Source organism: Etheostoma cragini, chromosome 3 (assembly GCF_013103735.1).
Source record: "Etheostoma cragini isolate CJK2018 chromosome 3, CSU_Ecrag_1.0, whole genome shotgun sequence".
NCBI lineage: Eukaryota > Metazoa > Chordata > Actinopteri > Perciformes > Percidae > Etheostoma > Etheostoma cragini.
In genome coordinates, this window is record NC_048409.1 from 22,203,173 (window position 1) to 22,227,463 (window position 24,291).

The 24,291-nt window shown below is 40.3% G+C and overlaps 5 protein-coding genes across 8 annotated transcripts in view; 1 reads left to right on the forward strand and 4 right to left on the reverse strand.

The window, feature by feature from the left end:
- Positions 1–2,100, reverse strand: part of cbln18 (cerebellin 18) — a 3,327-nt gene extending 1,227 nt beyond the window's left edge. Inside the window, exons 1-4 of the mRNA XM_034868154.1 lie at positions 1,997–2,100; positions 812–914; positions 387–563; positions 135–287 (exon numbers count right to left, since the gene is read on the reverse strand). Coding sequence (XP_034724045.1) covers positions 135–287; positions 387–563; positions 812–914 — 433 coding nt within the window. The 5' untranslated portion in view covers positions 1,997–2,100. The remainder of the gene's footprint in view (positions 1–134; positions 288–386; positions 564–811; positions 915–1,996) is intronic.
- Positions 2,101–7,896: 5,796 nt separating this feature from the next.
- LOC117942598 (complement C1q-like protein 4) lies at positions 7,897–9,199 on the reverse strand. The gene is made up of 4 exons (XM_034868156.1): positions 9,129–9,199; positions 8,897–9,010; positions 8,677–8,817; positions 7,897–8,537 (listed from the first exon to the last, which is right to left on the reverse strand). Exons 1-4 carry the CDS (start codon positions 9,133–9,135, stop codon positions 8,113–8,115), a joined length of 687 nt encoding a protein of 228 aa, XP_034724047.1. The 5' UTR covers positions 9,136–9,199; the 3' UTR covers positions 7,897–8,112.
- Positions 9,200–11,482: 2,283 nt separating this feature from the next.
- Positions 11,483–13,067, reverse strand: LOC117942599 (complement C1q-like protein 4). The gene is made up of 4 exons (XM_034868157.1): positions 12,970–13,067; positions 12,524–12,610; positions 12,254–12,394; positions 11,483–12,131 (listed from the first exon to the last, which is right to left on the reverse strand). The coding sequence occupies exons 1-4, from the start codon at positions 12,974–12,976 to the stop codon at positions 11,698–11,700; spliced, it is 669 nt and encodes a 222-aa protein (XP_034724048.1). The 5' UTR covers positions 12,977–13,067; the 3' UTR covers positions 11,483–11,697.
- Positions 13,068–14,919: 1,852 nt separating this feature from the next.
- ftr86 (finTRIM family, member 86) lies at positions 14,920–19,555 on the reverse strand. 2 transcript variants are annotated; one of them, XM_034868128.1, is made up of 10 exons: positions 18,790–19,555; positions 18,393–18,488; positions 18,032–18,265; positions 17,770–17,932; positions 17,610–17,702; positions 17,365–17,400; positions 17,196–17,237; positions 17,003–17,068; positions 16,709–16,911; positions 14,920–15,538 (listed from the first exon to the last, which is right to left on the reverse strand). In XM_034868128.1, exons 1-10 carry the CDS (start codon positions 19,297–19,299, stop codon positions 15,203–15,205), a joined length of 1,779 nt encoding a protein of 592 aa, XP_034724019.1. In that variant the 5' UTR covers positions 19,300–19,555; the 3' UTR covers positions 14,920–15,202. The 2 variants fall into 2 exon arrangements, with proteins under 2 accessions (XP_034724019.1, XP_034724020.1); XM_034868129.1 differs by having other exon boundaries at positions 17,003–17,065; positions 18,790–19,299.
- Positions 19,556–19,825: 270 nt separating this feature from the next.
- nudt8 (nudix (nucleoside diphosphate linked moiety X)-type motif 8) lies at positions 19,826–24,212 on the forward strand. Of its 3 annotated transcripts, XM_034868136.1 has the most exons (6): positions 19,826–20,085; positions 20,762–21,349; positions 21,404–21,667; positions 21,753–21,885; positions 22,772–22,849; positions 23,328–24,212. In XM_034868136.1, the coding sequence occupies exons 2-6, from the start codon at positions 20,763–20,765 to the stop codon at positions 23,511–23,513; spliced, it is 1,248 nt and encodes a 415-aa protein (XP_034724027.1). In that variant the 5' UTR covers positions 19,826–20,085; position 20,762; the 3' UTR covers positions 23,514–24,212. The 3 variants fall into 3 exon arrangements, with proteins under 3 accessions (XP_034724027.1, XP_034724026.1, XP_034724028.1); XM_034868135.1 differs by having other exon boundaries at positions 20,762–21,667; XM_034868137.1 differs by lacking the exon at positions 19,826–20,085 and having other exon boundaries at positions 20,833–20,904; positions 21,246–21,667.
- Positions 24,213–24,291: the final 79 nt, after the last annotated feature.

A 24,291-nucleotide genomic window follows, 5' to 3' on the forward strand; every position in this document is an offset into this window, starting at 1 on the left:
ATTTTATGGCTAATTTAATACACGGGTCCAAAATGACCCGCTAACACTTCAGATGGCAGCAGAAAGCTAACACCAGAGAAAGGTTAAGTCATTTGAGTTTGCTTCTTATGTGTGTGTGTTTGTGTGTTTCCTACCCAAGGAAGGGTTATACGCATTGCCATGGTTAAGGGTGACAACAGAGTAGGGGATTGGCACGTTAATATTGAAAGGACCAAAGCAATATTCAGTAGATCCAGGAGTGGTATAATTTGGATTCATGGTGGCTTTGAAGGCAACGCTGACGCCATCTGTGAAAAAGAGATGTGAGATTTATTGCACTGAACAACAAGTGTCCAGATATATTGATCTAAATCTACTGTAACTTCCATCAGTGTATGTGTGTTCACCTGTGAGGTCATGTACTCTGTGGTTTAGTGTGCCAATACCCTGCCACAAATACTTCATCCTCATGAAGGTGTCCTCTTCTAACTGAAACATATCTTTGGCTGCACAGCAGCAGCCACGCTCTTTGAAGGCACAATCGCAGTCCCATTTGTCACAGGTCACAGGTCCGTTCCATTGGACTGGAGTAGGATGGGGGAATGGAGAAGAGAAAAAGAAGAGGTGACAAGTTCAACGAGGAGCGCAGAAGTGTCAGTTTGAAGCAGGACGGTCACTTGAGTTTATTAAAGTAAAGAAGCCCACCTATTTTGGTTGCAAACTAAGGATTCAGCAGCTGACAGATGAAATGAGCCATGTTTGTGTTGCTGTGTGTACTGTTTGGTTGAGTGCCAGATTACAGAAATGATATGCGGCAGTTTGTGTTGCTTACGTGCAGCTTGTCTCAGTAATTCACTTGCGCTGGTGGACTGGGCCTCCACACGACCACAGTGAAACAGCGATCCCAGCAGGAACAAAAGTGGTAATACAACCATCTGAAAAAAACAAAACAAATTGTATTCAGTATTGGATCAGTCGTGGATTGCATGCAGCCAGGCCAGAGAGGCTCCACACATGCACACATGCAAATACCTGCATTTAGTCCTCAGCTACGATATAAATGCATTAAAACATCAATATTATAATGGTTACTGTTGAACACTATGACAAAATTTGAATGGCTTCATAAACATGTTTGCATGTAGATTCCTTCCCACTCAAGTAAGCTCAGAGCAGTGTCACAATTTGATTTACATGTAATACAATTACGTTTGATTCTACAGTTTCTGAATTCTAATTGGTAATTACACATCATATCATTTGTTGGACTACTCAGGGTAACATTTCAATTTTTAGTTTTTGTTTTGTAGACATGCTGCCTGTATCCCAATATCAGATTAAATCCATTTAAATCTGCATTAACAATGATATAGTCCAATATAGGTCAAATCAATGATTTCAATGTGGAACTAGTAAGAATCTTCTTCACATTTATATACTTTTATATACTTTTTGGGAATAACAATTTATTTAACCTAGACGTCTACTACACTTTCCATACACAATTAACCGTGTTATAAAGCACGTTTGACATGAAAATAACCAAATCAGTTGTGTTCGCTTGCTAATGTTAGCCTCAACTCTCTGTTTTTACAACACATTAGTTTTTTTCCCCAACTCATTCTGCCAACCAGTGGTCAGAATTCTCTCCATCTGGCATGTCCAATAAGTAATTGTTGTAAAGGTAAAATCATTGAAACAATCAAAAGTGACAGGAAGTATAGCATGTTGTTTAACACAACTGACTAGTCAATCCAGTTGCTTAAACCATGAATTTGCTTTAAGGTGTACTAATCTAACAATATCTTATTACAACAACATTTCAAAATTGACCTTGAAACTTCATGTGTCATAACCTACTCTGTCAAACCTGCTTTTGTGTCACAAACCCTCTCCACTCAATCATTATACCCAATAAATAGCAAACACATTCTAGCTAATTATTGAGTATGATGATTGGTGGTTGAAAACCAGAGAGCTTGTTTTTTAAATTATATAATTGTAAACATGAACTTACTGTTTTTTTCCTCCCTGTCCTTGGTCTGAAAGTATGTATGTCAAGTTCTTGTGAGTTTGTTGACTGAGAACAAGAGTTTTAAGCAGCGGATGGTTTGAGCTTCTTATTGATGCACTTCAGGTGATCCACCCCTTTGAGGTGGTAAAGGACGTCTCCTCAGACACACGCACGCATGCACGCACACACACACGCACACACACATACACACACAAACACACACACACACAATAGGCCCACAATAAATGGTTTTCCTTTAGTTTGAAAAAAACAATATTGTTACACCTTTCATCACCCTTTTGTTGGGACTACAATAACTTTTATGGACAGCAGTGTCTGATTGCCACCCTCCTTGAGGACACCAGCGGCTTAGATACCATTGTGGTCCCTGAGGATATAATGGCCTAAAGAGCAGATGACAAAAGAAGCTGATGATGTTATCATCCATTAAACAAGGCCTATATCTGAGAACACTATACAGATTCACCTGGTTCTCATGCTGAGATAGAAGGAAGAGAGCAGCGATACTGTGTGTTATAGACTACTTTGCCTCCACATATTGTTGAAAACCCAGATGGATTGATAGTGGTTTGTTGTGTTTTGAGACATGTGATACATACTTGGCAAAAGTGGGCTCCACATTGAATGAAATGATCTTGCGTTTTGGGACAATATTTATTCAATAATACAGTAAGTCACGAAGCCATTAACAGGATCTACTAGGTATTTCCTTCTTTTATATTTTTCTTACATAACTCCAAGCTGTTTGTGCAAAGTGTGTTTTGTGTTCACACAAAGAAGCTGGGATCCACCTTACAGTAATACTGATCTAAAGATTTGGCCTATGTGGCTTCTGGTTGTTCTTCATTCATTCAAATTCTTAAAGGCCTTCCATGTTCTTAATGTATAGAAATCATGATGGCTTTTATTTGGGAGACGTTTAGTAATAGAGGTACTTTTTACTTTTGCTCCTTTATGGATCAAGTGAATCACGGCTGTAAACCCACAAGGCATAAAATTAAGAAATTGATTGGATGGGTCTCCGGGAACCATCACCTTGTCGTGGTAGAGAGGTTTGTGTGTCCCTGTGAACCTGAGGGCTGTGTTGTTGGGAGCTTTGTGCTCCTGGTAGGGTCTCCCATGGCAAAGTGGTCTCAGGTGAGGGGCCAGACAAACAATGGTTCAAAAAAACCTATGAATCACAGAGAGTAAGATGGGGTGACCCTACCTGGAGGAAGCCCGGGGCCCACGCCCAGATGGGGCCTGGTGGCCGGGTTTGCCACGGAGCCCGACCGGGCCAGAGTTTTGCAGGAAGTGGAGCGCTACCAGTTAGATATGGTGGGGCTTACCTCTACGCACAGTATCGGTTCTGGAAACATACTCCTGGCTTGGACTCTTTTCTACTCCGGAGTTGACCAGGGTATGAGGTGCCGGGCGGTTGTGGGGATACTCACAAGCCTCCATCTGAGTGCCTCTACATTGGGGTTTACCCTGGTGGACGAGAGGGTCGCCTCCCTACACACTTCTCAGCCTCCCTGGTAGAGTCTTCTTCAAGATGCCGGAAAGGAAGGTCCGGAGTTCAAGCACCATGGGGTCTTGTTCCCGAGTGAAGGGACAATGGAGCGGGAGATTGGTTGGAGAATAGGACAGCGGGTGCGGTATTACATTCCATTTAGGGTCCATTTCCAATTAGGGACAACGGGAACACACCTAGGGAAGTGTTCCAGGCACGTCCAGCTGGGAGGAGGCCTCAGAGAAGACCCAGGACTAGGTGGAGGGATTGTATCTCCAACCTGGCCTGGGAACGCCTCAGGATCCCCCAGTTGGAGCTGGTTTATGTAGCTTGGGAAAGGGAAGATTGGGGTCCACTACTTGAGCTGCTCCCCCTACGGCCCGATACCGGATAAGCAGACGAAGATGGATGAATGGATGGATGGATGGATGGAAAATAAGACAATGTTAACCAAAGAGTGTGGTTGTATTTACAGGTTACTAAACATTGAGCTTTGTGCACAGAGAAACAATGTCAGTCTTGGCACTGGGAATAGCAAAACCGATCAGTCGACCAATTTTGTCCAGACCAAAATATCTCACCTATTTAAATTGATTGCAATGTCATTTGTACTGATGTCCATTGTACCCAGACCATTTTTTCCTCCAGTTGCACCGTGAGGTTGCCATATTAGTTTTTTTGTGAAATGTCTGGACCACCATTAGATGAATTGCCATGGGATTTGCTACAGACACACAGTATGCTTCAGGTAGGATAAATTGTTATAATATTGGTGATCCCCTTCTATCTAGTGCTGTAGAGTCAACCTTTGTGGCATGAAACTAATCTGTCAATTAAGAAGTAACATAATATGAAATCAACCATTTTCAAAATCATTCAATCACTTTGAAATTGTAGATGTTCAAATTTCAACTTTATTCTGAGCAGTTTAAGGACTTCCTTATCGATGTTGGCTTACAGGTAAAGGTCTATTTTTGTATACTGCACATATTTATTTGGAATCCTCAAAAGGTGGTTTATAGATATTTAATTAATATGGTTAAAATTGGTGGTGGCAGGTTTCTAAAAAGAACTACAGAAACATTTTTAAATTGACATGTGGTGTACAGAAAACCATACATATAGGTAAATCATAGGTTTACATAAAATAGCTTGCTCACATTGTAATTTTTGGTGAGTAATGATGTGATGCGATGAGGAACATATTAACTACTGAGTCTCTATAGTAGAACAAGAGGTCCGCTTACATGTGTCACTGTTTATATATTTACAGAACTTAAGGTCAGCTGTGTGTGCAACAACTCCAGCTGTCATTCATCGTTGCTTGTTTTTAACCTGAAGTTGACCAGTCATGTTACTACCCTTGGTGTAAGTCCCAGATAACAGGGTGTTTCCTGTGTTGACAGTTACCTTTTTAAATGGTCTTATCTCCAGGGACAGTGCATTGTTTGTGTATTTTTTTTAAATATTATAGCCACCTGTGTGTGTTGAGTCCCAAGTCAACTGACCTGGTTCTTCACATGGTCTTATCTGTTAGATGGAGGGCAGGGTGTATCAGTGGTTTTATATTTGCTTTGCACACATCACTTTAAAACAGACCTCCCGTCCTGGACGTGATTCACACGAGAGCAAGTAATGTGCGATGTGCACCTGACCTCAGATGTGATTTCATGCCAGAGCTTTGAATTACTACATAATAAAAGAGCGAAGATTTTTTGATATGTAAGTGAAAACGTGCCCGACTGAATTTGCATGTGATAAAGCCAGTTGTCAGCAAGTGGCCAGTCAGGGAAATACCCAACAACAAGTTAGAGATAAATAAGAACTAAGATTTCTCTGTGAGGTTTGATCTTTTCCTACAAGGAACATTCCTTGCTTCCTTATTTCTGGTCCTACAGAACCTGTTGCTGTATGTGTAAAAGAAGTGACCACAATTGCAAAACATATTCATTTCATTATTTCCTTTCACGTTTTCTGACCTCACCAAAGCTCAATAAGTAGTATGTTTTTAGTAATTCAATCCTCTTGATAAGCTGTTTTTTTATTATTAATTCCTCTTTATATGTTTCTAAAAACACTGAAGAAGATGTTGCCAATGTTTGTTTGCTGGACTTTTGCTTGATTGAACATTGTGGCTTAAGTGCCAAGTTGAGTATTGGGTTTGCAGTTTTTGTCATACTCTTACCTTTACACACCTGCAAGCTATAATCATTTTAAAGTTCCCTTTGTGTCACTACTCCCCGAGGAAAGCTCAAGCCAACAAGCGTTGGTGTATTTCTAATGTCTTGTCGCCGTTTTATCACTTTTTGTAAACAATCTTGATTTCCCAGACATGATTTTTTAATACTTCCTTGGTCATAGTAATTCTTCCTTTTCGTGAATTGAATTCCCTTCCATGAGCACCGGTGGTTAAGTGGATAATCCTGACACTTCTTTCTCTCATGTAGTATATAATTCTTGTAATATAAAAGTATAACCCAAACTGGGCTTGCAGATTTGATCAAGCTGACAAAATACAAAAACGAAATGACCATACAGAATTGTGATAACAGCAAACAAGGACATTTTGTTCTTTATCAATCAATCAATCAATCAATCAATCAATCAATCAATCAATCAATCAATCAATCAATCAATCAATCAATCAATCTCCAACTTGTGCATAATTCATCATAAAACTGAATGTGTGTATGATGGGATGGGGGACAGTCTTAGTCAGTGTCATCAGTGAGGATGCCATCACTGCAAACCCAGATTTAGTTGTAATTTAACTTTTAGTGGTCACTACTTAATTCTTTCATTAAAAACCGTATTCATTACTAAATCCCATTAATTGTTTGTAATAATCAGGCATCTGGGCAGTGAGTTTGCAGCACATATGCAGATTGGAAACTAATATGACATGAGTGGAAGTTCCGCGCTCAACAAGTGTTGTTATATCTATTGTTGTATTTTATATCAAATCTATTGAACACATTATAATTCACACTATAATTCATTACTAGTGATGAGTAGCTTAATGTTTTATATTTGTTACATTTATTTGCATGTTTAAAGCTTTAGCTTTAGCGTGCAAAGAATTTACAAATTTATTTCTCAATTTCTAAGTGATAACGCAGTTGCTAGTATGCAAGGAGGACACGGAGGATTCAGAAAAACACGTTGGACTCTTCAGAAGACGTAATTGTCTTCAATACATTTTCTGTATGTTTGAGGCATCACTTTTCTGTTATGTCTGTGATAGTTTTGGGGTTTTACAACATATTAGATTGTCCTACTTTATTCAGGTAATATTTATTATATTACATTTTATTTAAACTATATTTATATATATTTATAGTTTGTATGAGATGAGAGGGCATGGGCAAAACACATTTCATTGCATCCTCATTGTGCTTTGTACTTTTAAATGCACATGACAATAAACTTGAACTTGGACTTTAATTATACAGATATATATATATATATATATATATATATATATATATATATATATATACATACATGTTTCCCCGCAGTCCACCCTTTTGCCTTCATACCTGTATATGTGAACACCTGTAGACCTTAACAAGTTTTTGTTTAAGTACACACACACACACAAACACACACACACACACACACACACACACACACACACACACACACGCACACAAACACACACCCTCCTTATCTGTTTCCTTCTTTGTATTGTTTGCTTGTTGTGCTTTTTAGTTTGCACATATGCATTGTACCATTTATTTATGTATTTATGTGTAGGAATGACATCAACAAGATGGCTAACAGAAACACAACAATAATGCTAATATTAACCTAAAAAGTAAAGACAGCAGTATGTCAAAGAACAGCTTGTTTTCACTGTATTTAGGTAACTCAGTGTTATAAACAATTTGTAAATGTAATTCAATAACTTCCCCAGACTTTTAATTCAATTTGAAGAAAACAACTACTTGGTAATTGCATGTTCTTTCCCTTTAAGGAGTGCTCCACAGTTTTGGAATTGCACTTAGGGACCAAACTGATGCAGCAGACCTTATTTTCTCCCCAATATTTAATTTTTACACTCTTCAATCCCGGTTTATGCTGACTCAAGTGACATCACTTGAGGCAATTAATCAGATTTTGCGCAGCTCCATCTGGCCTTAAAAGTATAAATAAAAGTTAACAAAGATCTCAATTGGGAATAATTGGCTTTATTAAAATGTATTTGTATGATGATTTATTAATTTAAGTTAAAATGTCAAATAAAAAAATGGTCAGCTCCATCCAAAATGGTAAAACTAGATCAAAAATAGACACTAATCAAGCATCAGATGAAACACAATCACGTACAACGCCAATTGCTTTGTTTAAAATCCAGATTTATTTGCTTGTTATTTTACAGTTTTTTTAGCAAGAAAAAAGTAAGCTGTTGCAGAAGAAAGATATTCAAATTGCACAAGTTGAATCGAGATGTGATAGATTAAAAATAACAACTGTCTCCCCTCAAAAAGAGAAAATTAAAGTGGGGGCTCCAAGGCACCACAGAATGGTTTCTTCTAGCAGACTCTAACCTCGGTAGTATAGGACAAGAGTTGGTACAATAAACAGTGCGCTTTGCCTCCCTAACTTATTCAGGATAAAGCAGAAAAGCACTAAAAGTGTTATAGTGGTTGCTGTCATCGCAAAGGTAACATCCAGCAGGCAGGTTCACCGTCACCTTGTCCCCAGCTTTCAGGTGGAGGGCAACAACAGTAGTACCACTGTCTTCTTGGTCTTCCATATTTATTTCTCTGGTTCCTGCCACCAATTGGCCATTCAGCAACAGACTGGCACAGGCAGCCAACTTGGCACCAGGAGAACCAGAGTCACTGTAGACAGTGAGGGCGAGGCTGTAGACACCTGAGCGTGGAACAGTGAAGATACCAGTGTCCACACTGTAGCCGTTACCCAGATTGATGAAGACATGTTTGTAGATGACGAGGGTGTTGAATTGGTTGGGGCCGAGACACTTAAACTCATTGAATAGAGCGACAGAGACAGCAGTGTAGCTGGCTGAAGATGCAAAGGGAAGACGTTAAAAAAATTTCATCGGTCTCATTAACATAAAGACAAGTCTAAAGTGTGTGTGTGTGTGTATTTTATTCTTTCAGATGCTTTTATAGTTTTCTCTTTTCTGCTTTGTGTAACTCACCTTGAATATTGTCGAGACTTTGCACCATTTGGGAAAATTCCTTCTCCAAATTATTCATGGTTGTGTTAAAGTACATCCTCAGCCTGTTCATCTCTTTAAGCATCACACAGCATCTACAAGAACCCTCGTCTGTCGCACAGGCTATACACAAACACATATGAATACACTTGCAGAAAAGAATACACATGCTGACACTGATTACGCACCCACAATTCCTTACCACTGTTTGTCTTGGCGTTTGGATTTGGTGTTTGGATGCCATTTCCAATTCCATTCCATGGAAATGTAGGTGCGACAGCAATGGCTGCATGCAGCAGACACATCAGTACAATAGCTGGGGGTAAAAACAGAGCAAAGGCAAGTTGCACTTAAGTCAAAACTAGCTTCACATTAGACGCCTGTCACTTGCATATATGACTCATTACTACCTCTGTGAATGTATTAAGTCTCACCTCTCATGTTGACGGTTTCAGAAAGATGGAGGGTGTGATCGACTGATCAGAAGAGGAAAATTCATGGATATATATTTTTCTTAGGGCCCCTCCCTTATTACCCCTACGTTTTATTCTTCCTCTTCTGTCGTCGCTCCTCCTTGTTTTTGTTGTTTGTAATCGACCGCCCTGTTTGCCTTCATAACTGTATAAAGGGGGAATACTTAATTCTCATCACCAAGTGCTCTCTCTTTCTAAAACCGCACACACCCTGCAGGTCTTTGTGTGCTTTGTTACAGGCCAGGTATCACCTATCATCTGGAAAGAGCTATCTGTGCAGTCTCCTCAGCAGGCGAGCATAGAAGTTTGAAAAGCTGCATGACGAACAATTTTACATGCTGGGCTGATATTTTTTTCTTAACATGAAAAAGCCACAAATAAGCTTTATGGTCTCAGGCAATCATTCGGTAAAGATATACTACTTCATCTAATGTGATTTAATGGTTGAAAGAGAAGAAGAAGAATTGCTTCAGTATTAAAGTAATGAGTGCACTCACATGCTCAAGATTGTGCTTTTGGGAGTACCATGTCATGTTGCAGTGTTAAATTATTAGTATGTTCAAAATGGCTTCATAAAAGGTTGAAATCTGTAGATGTGCTAAAGGTCATATGTAATTTCACCACTTCTTTACTTTCAGATAGGGTGTGTGGCCAGAATAATGTACAGAATAAGAGGCCTTCAAAAAAGGCAACGGTATGTTTAATTTAAAGTTGTACTATGGTCTTTAAATAAAAATGTAACAATTTGTTTCTTGTTGCAATCCCACTTATTATTAATATTATTATGGCTGTTATTTTTTCTGTCTGGATAATATGGCATCCATTTATCTTGAGTTTCTCAGAGTACGACCGTTAGGGTATTTAAAACTGTAACTTAAGGATTTCAATTAAATGTTTCGTGATGTGGTTGAGAATGATTTTGTCAGAAAGTTCTCTAAAGTAGAATTCCCTTTGTATCTTCAATTTTTGTAGTGGAGATTGAAACAAACTGACTCACAATACCAACTCGTTTGTTTACAAAAGTCTGGTTAATTTCACTAGTAGGTTTCAGGTACAGTGATTTTTCAAATTCATTTCTATCACAATTTACATAACATACTTTTATTCATTTTTAAAGATTTACATCTGTTACCACAAGAAAGATATTAAACAGACATCCGACACATAGGTGGAATTAAAGCTTGGTTTTCAGGCTGTGGAGAATTTAAAGATTTTTGGAAGGAGGTATTCTATGTAATATCTCAAATAGTGCCAGTAAATATAGCCTACCTTTCCATCCCAAAATTTTCATCCTGGAGTAACCAACAAATCCTCATATAAAGAACAATGTACACACGCTCGTAGATATTTGCCTATTGCAAGCATGAACAGGCCTTTCATTGGCCAATGGCTTGAGGAAATGTCTTATCTTGCTGAGGTCACAAAAGACATGTTCTAAAGGTTTTGGGATTTTGTTGAGCAAAGTAATTTGGGTGAAATATTGGCTAATAAATTACTGGCTAATGACTACGGGATGAAATACTGGCTAAAGAGGGGACCTCAACCTGGTTGGGAGTGGTGACACAACACCAATTGCCTTGTGACAGTGTTTCATCTAAACTATTTCCCAAATATGTTTTATCCTGTTGGATTGGACCACTGTTAAAGATCATTTCATTAAGTTTCATCCTGATATGACTCTGAGTAGTTTTATTTAAGATGTTTCTTTCATTAGATGTTTTATTTAATGGTTTATTAAATTGGTTTCATGTGGTTTTTGACGTATGTTGTGTTCAACGTACTGTATGTTGTGCATGTACAGGGTTTTGTTGCTTTAGTTTTTCATGTAATACTTCTACCTTTCTTGTCTAAAAAGAGAAAAATCAACTAATATTGTTTTATAAAAAAATGACCTGAGCTCAGCAGGAGTAGTGAATCATGATGTGAGATTGACAGCATTGTTGGGATGGAAGATAGTACAAAAGATCAGATGCGGATTGAGGGCTGTCAGATTTGATCTAACTGACTCAACAACTGCAAGAGTTGGTTCAGAGGAAATTAGCATAAACGCAGTTAAAGTGGCTGTTGTGATCGCAGATGAAACATCGTTTGAGCAGGTTGACCGCCACCTGGTCCCTTCAACAGCACCATCACTGTCCTTGAGGTCCTGGCCCTTTTGTTTGATGACTGCAGCCACCACTCGACAGTTATCTGTCCACCGTGAGTCCAATAATGTGACATGATTGCAATGCTAAGTTAATAAAGTTCTCTTCTGACTCTCCAGTTCGTCATTATGGGAATTAAAACAGAACGACCTCATGAGGCTACAATTTTGTTTAAAATCGTGATTTATTTTGTTGTAATTTTACAGACATATCACACATCATTTGCAGTTACAAGATCAACAATACTCTCCTCTACAGACTATATGACATTAATCAGTGTTGAGGTTCAAATCAAGGGCTACAAAGCACAACTGTCACTACAGGAAGATACCAGACTCAAACCTCCTCAGTAAAGTTGGTACCCTCAGCAGCTACATTATCCTAACTTAGTCAGTAGCATACAGCAGGAAACCAGTAAATGTGTTATAGTGGGTGCTGTCATCGCAGAGGGAACATCCAATGGGCAGGTTGACAGCCACCTTGTCCCCTGCCTTCAGTTGGATGGCCAAAACAAAAGTGTCACTGTCTTCTAGGTCTTCCGTATTCATGTCTCTTGTTCCTGTTATCACCTGGCCGTTCACCAGCAGTTCAGCGCAGACAGCCAAGGTAGTAAAAGGAGAAACAGCTTTACTGTAGGCACTGAGGGCAACGCTGTAGACACCAGAGCGTGGAACAGTGAAGACACCGGTCTCTACACTGTAGCCATCACCCAGATTGATGAAGACATGTTTGTAGATGACCACAGTTTTGGTGGGGAAGGGGCCATAGCAGGTTAATTGTTTGGCATTGTTGAGAGCGACAGAGAAGGCACTGCGGCTTTCTGTAAATGCAGAGAAGAGTAATTTATCCTACTTAAAAGTGGATCCGTTTTGTTCTTTAAGATATTTTCATTATGCTTTGAACTGTCTGTCGGTTTGTGTGCCTCGCGTATGTGTTGTTTACCTCTAATATTGTTGAGGGCTGTTCTTGATTTTTTCAGCTCCATGCTCATTGCTTCAACGCTTATGTTAAAGAAGCTCTCCATCCTCTCCACTTTCTTCCGCATCAGACAGCAGCCACATGATGTCAGATCCGAAAGACACACTGCACACACACACACACACACACACACACACTCTTATTAATACATTAGGTGGCAGATGAGAATATGTGCAGACATATTGACTAAGTGTTGACAAGGGGAAAATACATATTTCCTCAAAAATGTCTTACCTCCGGATGTTGGCGTTGTTAAGGAGGCACTTCTGTCCCAGGAATACTGACCGAAAGCTGCTTGCAGCAGACACAGCAATAAAATAGCTAGGGCGAAAAGACAAAAAGGGGCAAACCAATAAAACCCAGAAAAACCTTTGCATTTGTTGCAAATGCTTTTCTCAGGCAACTAATTGAGTTTGAACTACTACTGTTTCTATCATTGTCCTTATTTTAAAGTGCAGAAGGGTAGGCTTTAATAATAGACCATCCATTCAACAAGTCACAATATCATCATTCAATATATTGTACTTTATTCCCAAAATTCTATTCTAACCGCCACTAATTCCATTACGTCTGAGCTATCAGTTGAAAAGACATTTTGAAGTCCACATTGCCTGTAAAGCTCTGACAATTTCCGGCCTAAATATTATGCCTCTGCAGTTGTAACTTGTATCTTGCCTCACCTCTCATGTTGATGCTGGTAAACGATGATGGCTTCAAAAGGATGGAAGGTGTGAAGACTGATCATGAGACAAAATTCGTGGATATATATTTTCTAACGGCCCCTCCCTCGTTACCTATCATTTTTATTCCTCCTCTTTTGTAATCGCTCCTCCTTGTTTTTGTTTTTTATATTGTCCGCCCTATTTGCCTTTATAACTTGAGATGTATTTCTTCATAACCAGAGGCTCTCAATTTCTAAAAACCACCCAAAAGCAGACACACACCCTCCATGGATTTGTTCTTAACGCCACCCAGGTATCACCTTTCGCCATGATATGGGGTGCGCTGTACTGCATGTGGAGTTCAGTTTTTTCAACAGCAGCCAAGCATTATGGTTCATAGAGCTGCATGGCCCTCCTCAAGGTTCAGTATCTTAATAAAATAATATCTAGTCTTTGCTTAAATTTGTTTGCAGAAATTAAAAATGTAAACACTCAACTCCCTGTTGTCCTCTGTCTTATGTCTATGGTGACATAAAAAAATACATTTTAAAATGTCATTTTTAATGTTTAAAAAGGCTTCAAACGTAGATTGAACCATGCTTCTGTCAAAAATGATATGGAGTGTGAGGATAGTGGAACATGATGAAATAAAAACCAGCAAAACAAAGATGAGAGTTTTGTGTTGGGACGGATGACAGCAAAAAAAGAGCGTAATACAGTCGCTAGGAGAAGAGCAAAAAACAGTTGCCACTGAACCCAGAAAGAATTATAATAACAAGATCTGAATGTTGAAAAAGAAATTCTAATATTTATTCTCACCTCGCATGGTGATGCTGGCAACGGATGATGGCTACAAGACGTAAGACGTTGTAATAGACTGACAACAGTCAACACGGGCAACAGTAACACCTCTATACTGTGCATATGTATTACAAATCAATTCTATTCTGTAGCTCCTCCCGGTTTTCCCTGCAGTCCACCCTTTTTGCTCTTATACCTGTATGTGTAAACACACGTTTACATTAACTGATAACTTTTTAAGAAGGGGCTTCACACCCAAGCTACACACACATACACACACACATTAGGGCTTTGTTTTGCAAGTTGTCCACCTGGTTTAATGTTCCAATCAGTACACAAAGATAATATCTTCCTCTGTGTGTGCAAGTCCATACAATGCAATATTGTGCATCAAAGAGAGTGACCGGTATTGTGCAGTGCTAAAAATACTGCAGAGATTTGTTATCTTTCACCCGTTTAAAAAAGGGCATAACAGGATAGTTATAGTTGATCAGATTGATATTTGTGTCCATCACACCAGTCTACTGCATGTTAAACACTGACATTGCATTGGTTTTCCATACCAGATTTTGTAAATCCCCAATTAAGGATACATCTTTTGAACCCATAAGCCATGTCATCAAGTGTGTCCATTATATCTCTCTAGTTTGTCTTACTCTCAATCGGGGCAGGACACAACAAGCTGTTGTCCCTCAGTGTAAAATGAGAGTTTCTGTCCTCCTGTGAATAGTGTTGAATTACTTGAGTTTACTCACACAAAAGGAAGGCTATGCTCATGAGTGTTTGGATCAAGAAAGAAAAGACACACAAGTTTCCTAATAGAAAGCAAGAAATACATGGGCTAAAAAGCATTCACTGGTCACCTAAGTGTGGGGATCAAAGATAAGACAAGCAGTACTGTGGTTGCTTAAGTCACATAAGAAGGTAGAAGTATGCTTACGGAATATGTGTTAGCCTATATATTATTCACACTAACACTATGTTGGTTACTCAAACCATCAACGATACTTTTAAGTCATAACATTTTTGAAATAAAGCTTGTTTAAAAAAAAAAAGGAAATGAAATGTGCTTTTTCTGCTCTTTTATTGACCTCCAAAGACCACATCATCAAAAAAGATCACATCAATCAAAGCTGGTGCCAAAAGAATAATGTGATGACATTCCTAAACATGTGTATTTCTTCTCTAAGATCTAAGGAGATCTGCAGCACATTTACATCCTTATTACATTTTGAACATGATTCCAACCAGACAAATAAGTGTGAGCGCACACCCATATATAGAGGTTTACTCCTCGACGCAGCGACCACGGGTTCAACTCATACCTGCAGCCCTTTGCTGCATGTCATTCCCCCTCTCTCTCCCTTTCATGACTTCAGCTGTCCTAAAAAAATAAAGGCCCAAAATGAAGAAAAAAAGAAAGGAAAACTGCCCATCACCCGTATACAACTCATTCCAATTGGCAAACAGTCACTGTAGCTCCTACTCCTGCCCAGAACCTGAACCCTGGGTACAGTGGGCGAGTGAATTGGCTCTGGTGTTGGTGGATGAGAGCAGCCTTGTTGTTAGTGATGTGGTAAAAGGCCAGAATCCCTGCATGCTGGTCCAGATAGATGCCAATGTGCCGGGCCTTAGGCGAGCCCAGCAGTTTTTCCTGCCCATCGTGCCAGAAGGAGAAGCCAGTCCCAGACCAGCCCAAGCTCCAAGACAAAGCATTGTGGCCCAAACGGCTGTTGTCATCAGAACCCTTACGCTCCATCTCCTTGTAGGCCACGCCAATGGTAACCTGCACGGTGGGACAGAAAAAAAATGAATTAGGAAAGGAAGAAAATCCTGGTGGCTTTAAATCCAAAGTTCATCTTTAATACCAAACATGTAGCAGTGGATGTGGCCAAAAATAGAGCTGGTGCAAAACGTGCAAACAGTACTTTTTACAAGTTACTCTTCCTCTATATTGAGCAACGTCAGAATGTGCTACGGAGCAATAGCCATTACCTTCCGGCAATAGCCATTACCTTCCGCTAATAGCGTTTTTTCAGGCTTCTGATTGGTCAATATGGTTTTAGGCTTAGGGTTATTTTGCTGCCATTTGGTTTGTGCATGTGTACATGTGGGCTAGGCCCAAGACACTACAGCCTTGCTAGCATCACTGTGAGATGACACCGTCAGCCTACTAACATAACACAATAACAATGTAAACATGCTGATGTTTAGTAGGTTGTGCTTTAAGTGTGTCAGCATGCTAACAGAGCACTAAACACAGTCCAGCTGAGGCTGATGCATGGAAATATCATTATTTTTCTAGGTATTTAGTGAAATAGTCAAAATTCCTACTGATGGGAACATGAATATGGGGAAAAGAAAACTGAATAAAAAATTAATTAAATAGTTGAGACAATCCACTCAAAACCACAAATATTAACCAAGAAGAAAAGGTGATCTTGGGCATCGCCAAAGTCCTTAGGATTAAACGTTTAGGTGCATGAACGTTTATAGGTCTGGATTGAGGGAACTGGGTGTATTATCTACACTAATCACATCAGGACCTGCCTTATTGTAAACTAGGATAATGAGTGACCTCTTGATAAATAACAGAAATGCTACATTTTGGGATGTGTGGACATACATACAGTGTAATAAAATCCATATCAAATCATAACAATGAGCATTTTGATATACAAGGTTAGCAAAGGGGTAAGAGACATAATACTCCAGTTCCAGAGTCCAGTTTTCCGCTTTGAGAAGACTGCTGATTGGTGGGACACTTCTATTTGGCTCTCAGGTTTGGGATGGATATGTGTTTACTAAATTGTAATTTGGGCAAAGAGGACTCTACAATCAACAGACCCTGAATCCACACATCTCAGTTGTGCAAATTTAGCAATAATCTTCATATTAAATGAAGAAGGCAAATAGCTGAAACCACCCATTTCACCACTGATGTCTAAAGATCCACCTTTTTGCCAGTCCACTCCACCTCCCAGTAGTAGGGGCTCCCTGCCAGGGGCTCTTTGCAGAGGACCTGTCTCCAGAATTGGAAGCGCTCAGGATGGTCTGGCAGGTTTAGATTCTCAGCCCGCATCGTGGCCTTATGACCTCCATCTGACAGCTGCACATGGCGGTACACTGTGCTGGCGTCCATGGTGGGTTCAAAGCGAACTGAAGAACGAGGATGTATTTTAGTAAAGACTCTGGACCCCCTAAAGGCTTTGACACTGTCTTTCTATATTTTGTATTATGATGGACTCACATTTCAGTAATTCTTCTCTTGTCTTTGGTTCTGAATTAACAAGTCCCATGGTTGTCACAGGAGCAGCTTAGGAGGAAAAATATAAATTACGTACATCAAATCATGGATAAAATTCATCAATACAACTTTATACTTCTCCAAAGGTAAGTAGTTGATGGATATGTACAGGCCTCTTCTGATGCCTTTGTATTACCTTGAGGTTGAGGAGGAGGGAAGGGTGAAGGGGGGGCTGAAGCTTTATCATCAGAGAGATGGGGATAGAGAAAACAAAGGAAAAGGTAAACAACAATTGAATCCTAACTCCATGACATATAACATGATTAATGTTTTAATAATGTACCGAACCAGACTTTTATTCTTACCTTGAAGACATGGAGGATGTTTGGAAGAATCCTCATCTTTTTTTGTGTGTGTGGGGGGGGGAGAGAGAGAGAGAGAGAGAAAAGGATGAAGCCAAATATGAACTGAATGAATAAGCGACTTTTTAACATCCACATTTAAACAATTTCAGGCCCAAGAGCATTTGTTTTGTGAGCAAAAACAAACTTGCTCTCAGCTTGAATGTATGAGATCTTGTGTTCCACTAGGTGACTTTAAGCTTCCGTACCTGTGTCCTGTGTGGGGGCCTGACCACTGTTATCGGCTGTAGTGTCAGCTGCTGCTGCACCATTGGGTGTTGAAGCCACAGGATCAGGATTCACTACAAAGAAAAGGAAAGTTTAAAGAAGAGAAGAACGGTGAGGAGGAGAGAAGAGAAGAATATGTACCTAATGTGACGATCTTGGCCAGTGTGGCTTTGCAGGCGTCCTGTATTGACACTTTTAGTACTTTCAGAGCTGAGCGGACGGAGGCTACCACCGCTTCCTCTTGACTCAGTATTGACTCTCCTGTGGCACCTGTCTGACCCAGCGGCTCCATGATGAGGAAATTCTTCAGGATGAATGACACAAATTATCACAATTAAAAATTAGCCCTACCATTTTATTTAATAAATCCATTTTTGACAACACTGCGCCTCACGCCAATTACCTTCAAGAAACAGATGTCGTCCTGCATGCTGGCCAGCCTGCTCAGCTCCTCACTTCTCCAGCGCAGTGGTGCCACCTCATGCTCCAGTCTATAGATCTGCCCTTCAACCCGGCTGCCTAAGGAGGTCTCATGGGTGCTGATGACCTCACCAACCTGGGTGCCTGTTAGATTCACGTTGTTGACAATCTCTGAGAACAAATCTGTGCTCTCTTGCTCTAGAGCCTGTACCAATGCCTGGCAGTGCACAGAGAGGAAGAGAAGAGGGAACAAAGAATGTTAATGTCTATGTAACAAGCAAGACTTTAGAAATTATGACTTTTTAAAAAGGTTTCTAAACCAAACTTTCACAAGTGTTACTCACCTTATGTTGGCGGGCAACATGTGGGAGCTCCATAAGTCTCTTTTCAGTTTCCTGGATTCTCTTCTGCATGTCTACCTGCATCTTAACAAGCTCTTTCTAGACACACACAAACGGAACATATAATACAATAGAGGCCACACACTGCAGGGCAGTAATGGACCTAGATGGCACTTTTTGAGTCATTTGTGATGTTAAAAATTATTTTTGGCATTTTAGAAGAGGAAGAACACTTCCACACAGGGTTACACAGTACAAAACAAGTACTTCAAATTTAGCTACATTTTGAAAATGCTACACGTGTGACCACACAGTTATTAATTCCTTCACCTGCCCCTCTACAAAACAGCACTGATAATTTAATATAGCCCTAGTGATATTTGCCTTGTTAATTACATACCTGTCTCTCCTTCCTCTCTTCCTGTGTTTTGAGCACACGATGTCCTTTGTGTCCATGCTGGCAACACACCTCACACACACACTCCTTGTCTTCATGACAAAACAGGTCCATGGGTCGGTGGTGTTGAGGGCAGGGCCTGGGCTCCACTGTGGGAAGCTGAGGGTACATGCTGCCCTGTCGCGGCCCTATATCCGGTAGGACATCCAGGTAGACAGGCATTGATGGCATGGTAGAGGAGACAACTGTGGAGGGGCTTTGCTTGAGGCTGTTGATTCTCAGTTTCTCCATAGCCTCCACCAGCACTGTGCTCTTAGCCAGGGAGGGTCGAGGGTTGAAGACCTGCCTACACTGGGGGCAGCTGTATTGACCCTTGCTGTTTCTCGTGTCCCAGTGGCTCTGGATACAAGCCAGGCAGTATGAATGTCCACAGGGTAGAGTGGCCGGGTCCTTCAGGGTGTCCAGGCATACTGAGCAGACAAAGGTCTCCTCTACAGACCAGGCTGAGGCCATAGGGTACTGGAACACAGAAGAATAAGCTGAATTTCTTGGAGGTCAGACCTAGATCTATGGACAACCACAAGTTTTCCTGTTTGAAGATGTTACAAAACTAGAAATAATGCAAGCATGTCTTTTAAGTGAAAGCAAAGACACCCACAGATGGAAAGGCTGAAATGCCAGTTCACACGAAACTCATGATGCTTAAAAATGGAGACAGCCTGGACTCAGTGTGTGACTGGTATAACAGGTCGGGTGAGGAGTTTCTCTTGCTTATGTCATAGGTGCTTCCCAGTTTTTCAAATGATGAATGGTAGCTATGTCCCATGAACTGCTGTAATGGCAACTTTTTGTCACTGTTAAAATTAACTAATGAAGAACAATTCAATCATATAGGCCTCGCGTTTAGAGCTAAGAAGAGGCAGACAGTGATACCAGGGCTCCGTAGAAATTAAAACTATATTGAACACGTGTTTTAAGTCTAGGCTTGGTTAATTTGGATTGCAATGAGGACAGACTGGTTTTTCTCCCCTTTCTGGTGATGTAAATGTGCAACAATTGACATCATCCCATCACAAGTTCCCCAGTGATTTCATCAGTAAATAATGTTTTGAGTACGAGTTTTGTCTTACCAACATCCTTTACAAGCAGCAAATGCAAGCTAAAGACTTGCTAATTGAGTTTGGTTTCACCACAGCGCAGTGAGGGCACTGACGCGAATGAAGCTTCTCTGGGCCATATTATCTAGTGGCAGCTGGCCAGCTAGGCGAGAAGCCAGCTGCTGTTGAATCAACTGTCAAGGTGAGTGTTTTACGCTTCTGAAATTACATTTGCACACTTGTTACAAAACAAGCATTAAAATGGGTTACTGGCGTGGTTTCTGACTTCGTGTAGGGCATATCGGATCCTTCCCATTGGTCACATTTAAAGTTTAGCTTTGGGACACATTAACATTGCTTTGTTTTCTTGCCATCTTTAGCTATGCTAATGTTTTAGCACGTTTGCGAGCTAACCCTACACTTCGAGACACGATTTTAAAAGCAACGAGCTGGTCGACTAGTAAACAGGCGTTTGATAGTTTTAGCTGGCAGTTAAGAAGCCAACAAACGTGGTACGTTAAATCTAACATTAATGTTAGCAGGTCTAACGTTAGGCCAAAGTGTGACTGCGACTATACTTACACACTAGCTAGCTAGCTAGCTAGCCTAAGCAAACTCAGAGGCAACAGTTGCACTTTGTGGGTTTGGAGAATTGAAGTTAAGATTACATAGCTAGGTTTTCCGGATCCGTAACAATGTTATAGTGATGAAAATTAACATCAGCAGCTCATGAACGCTAACATTTTCACCCAAACGTAACACATGTGGTTCACCTGAGCTTTGTAATAGCCCAAACTTAACATACAATGAGCCTCGTTGACTGAAGGTTTAACGATATAACAATTTTTCCATATATTTTTCTATTTCTTTTTTAACAGGATGTTCAGGAGCCCCCAGGTTCTAACTTGGTCTTGTCCTATAAGGCCATTGCTGCTATTGAGAGAATCCCACCTCTCTGCTTTCTCTGAGCACGCTGCTGCTGGATGGCAGGGTGCAAGAGATGTGAAGGGAAGGAAATATGAAGAGTTCTGTGAATGTAAGGACGGGTCATCCTTGTCCACAGAGACTGTATCCCGTTCAACACAGTGGTCTTTAGTTAACTTGGACTGTGATAATCAGATTAAGAGGGTGGCTTCATTTCAAGACCTTTCATCCAAAGCAGTTTTGTCCAGTCATCTTTACCTCCCTCAAGTTTCTGCCTCTGCAAAAGCCAAACGGGCATCTGACTCTTGGAAATGCACTGTAGTGGAAGAACCTCAAAACCTCAGAGCTGCGAGCACTTTCACACAATGTTTAATCAACCCAAATTGCCTTCAACCTTGGAGAAGGCCTAGGGACATTTACAAGACTTCACTCAGTTTCATCTTTGCAACTCAGTGTAACCTTCTTCAAAGCTATGTATATTGCAGACAGCACTTTGTTAGACCTTTCAGCTCGTTGACACATACGCCACAGATTTTGTACCACTCTCGCAGTAGGCAACAACCCTCAAGCTTCTCTTCTCACAAAACCAGAGCAGTTCATCAGGCTGCCCCTCGCGTGGCAGATTCCTGGAGAGACTGTCTTTCCCTGAAGAATGAAAACAGGTGTAGACTGAGCCTGGGGCCCAACTTGAAGCTGTATAACGTGGACAAGGGGGAAAAAGGGACAAGTCACAGCCAGGGAAAGAACCAGGGGAGATGGGCGTCAGTTCTGGTTTCTCTGTGCTCTGTTGAGGGGGAGCCAGCATTTCTCTTCACTTTGCGCTCCAGCACGCTGAAGGGCAGGCACAAGGGTGATGTCAGGTAAGTGGCAGGCTAGAAACTAGTCAATTATTTTAAAGCTCTAGTAGACTGCTACATCTGTGCTCATTTCTGTTGTCATTTGTAGCTTTGCAGGAGGAAAGAGTGATCCATCAGATAGAGATTTGGTGGCCACCGCTTTAAGGGAAGCGAAGGAGGAGCTGGGCGTTACTGTGGCAACCGAGAAGGTCTGGGGCATCTTGAAGCCTCTCAGAGACAGGGTGAGTGCAAGTGCTGTCTGGAGTTTAAGAGTACAATAAATGTAATGAATTGATTAGATGGAATTATTGCTGTCTATGAGTTTACGGTGAGTATTTAAAAACGTGGTTATGTGCTACTGATTTCTCAATTGGAGCAATTTGTTTAATTGCTTTTTTAATTAGCTTTAAAAAGGGTCCTAAAGGCTTTAGTAGGGCTGTAACTTTTATTTTATAGTTATTTTTATTATTCATACTGTAAATCTAAAAATAAATAAAAAGTAGTAAATAATACTCATCACAAAATCCAAGACCTGAAGATAATATGATCAAAGTTTTTCTTTTACCAGCTGTCAAAAACCCAGAAATACTCCAAATACATTGACTCCATTCGTTATGTCAACTACTATATAAGCTCTGCTTGGTCACAAAGTTAGGCCACAGATAGTCTGTATCGACCATGATTCATTTAGGGGATTGCTCTGTTGTTGCCGGCTCAGATTTCAGGAAAATCCAGACCGCTAGCTAGTCTGCCTGTTGAATCTCGTTTCTCTGTTGAACAACTAAATATACTTTTGAACAACCACATATTCAACCAAAATAAGTTCTTCAGGAGGCTTTTTTACAGAGGCACAGTTGCTCCATCCGGTGCTTATCCCCGCTTCAGACGATTGGGATTGGTTTTAAGGAAATTCCAATGAACCAGAGGACGTTTGTGGACTAGCCAGACCCTCCTCCGCAGTGCTGTGAAGGAAGGTCTGGCAATGTGAGAATAGGCTACAGATGAATCTATTTTGAAAATCAAGAACAACGTTCATGATTTTGTGTCACTTACACAGACACTAATCATTATTTTAAATGTTATAATTTTGTATACTGAATCTGTTTGTTTTTTTGTCTCTCTCACCAGTCAGGGATGATGATAGCGCCTGTGCTGGCTAACCTCGGTGCCCTCGAGGAGTTGTCCTTCAAACCAAACCCTGGAGAGGTATGATAATATTATTACCACTTCCTGTGTATTTATATCTGTTTGAGCGGTGTAAGTTTTCACATTATGTAAATTACTGGAGATTTTGTTTTTGAACATTGTGAAGATGATGGGTTAAGTATTTAAGTGAACAAGTGAATTTTTCCAGAACATGTACTAGTAGGAGGCAAAATAAAAATGGTCTTTCTTTGTGGGTGCATAATATCACACCCTCATCATACCAAGCCCTAATAAGCATTAAAGGTATATTACTGGGTGACTTGGTTTCATATCATCTACCCTCAGAAGTCAATATAGCCTAAATTTTTTTTAACATCTGCCTATTTATTCTCAGCAATCTTTTCTGTCTGTTTAAACCAGCAAATTACAAGTACACATTTTTACACAAGGAAACATAACTTAAGAAAGCCACATCTTTTCTGTTTTCTAGTAGATCCAAAGTTGTAAACTGTGATTCCTTTTCCTGTTTCTGTCCCAGGTTGAGGAGATTTTCACCTTGTCCTTGTCCCACTTATGCAACCCTCAGAACCGTGGCTACACACACTTCCGCACCGGCGACAAGTATGGATACACTCTCCCAGTGTTTCGTAACGGGAAGCATCGAGTGTGGGGTCTGACAGCCGTCGCTCTAGACCATACCCTGAAACTTATCGTCCCTCTTTAGCAGCTCAATTGCCATTTGTTTACAGTACACTTACAATACTGAGGCACACCTTTTAACGGGACTCACAAATTTGACTATGACATATGAGCAAGCAAGCTTTGTGTAGCAAATTCATGTCAAGAATCAGTGTGAATACAAAATATTTTCATTCATGAAGGTAAATTTCATTTTTTCAATTGTGCACTTTCTGAACCTCGGATGTCTAAGAATCTCTCTTGAATGGATCATGTGTATAAACATGGTGGCCAGCTGTGATGATGCCACTGAATAAAGGACAGGTGTTGTGTGAAGTCTCAGTCATGGCTGTATTAAGACAGCGTTCTGAGGAAACCTGTCAACCAGCAAACCGTGCACACCGCTTTTAGATTGCCCGTGGCTTGAGAGAGGACGTTATGACGTCATACGCGACCTTTGGGTGTGGAGTCTTTACATATTTCACAACAAACTGTCTTTAGTGACTTGAAAAATTATCTTATAAATTAACAAACATATGTGTAATTCATGGCACAATTCCAAGCAGTGGTCCACCGGAAGGGGGTGGACCTTGCCTCTCTATGATAGAGATCATGGCTTCCAGGGTGATTTAGCTCACGGCCACTTTTGATCTCACAGTAAAACAAATCTGGACAGCTATAAACACTGAAATGATACAAGCTAATCATGTGGTGTTTTGATGCAATAAAGGTTGTTGTAAAGGTATTTTCTCTGTAATAATTCTTTATAAGTGAGATCTGTTTTTACATCACTGACATCAAAGCAATAAATAGTTGGAGGGAGA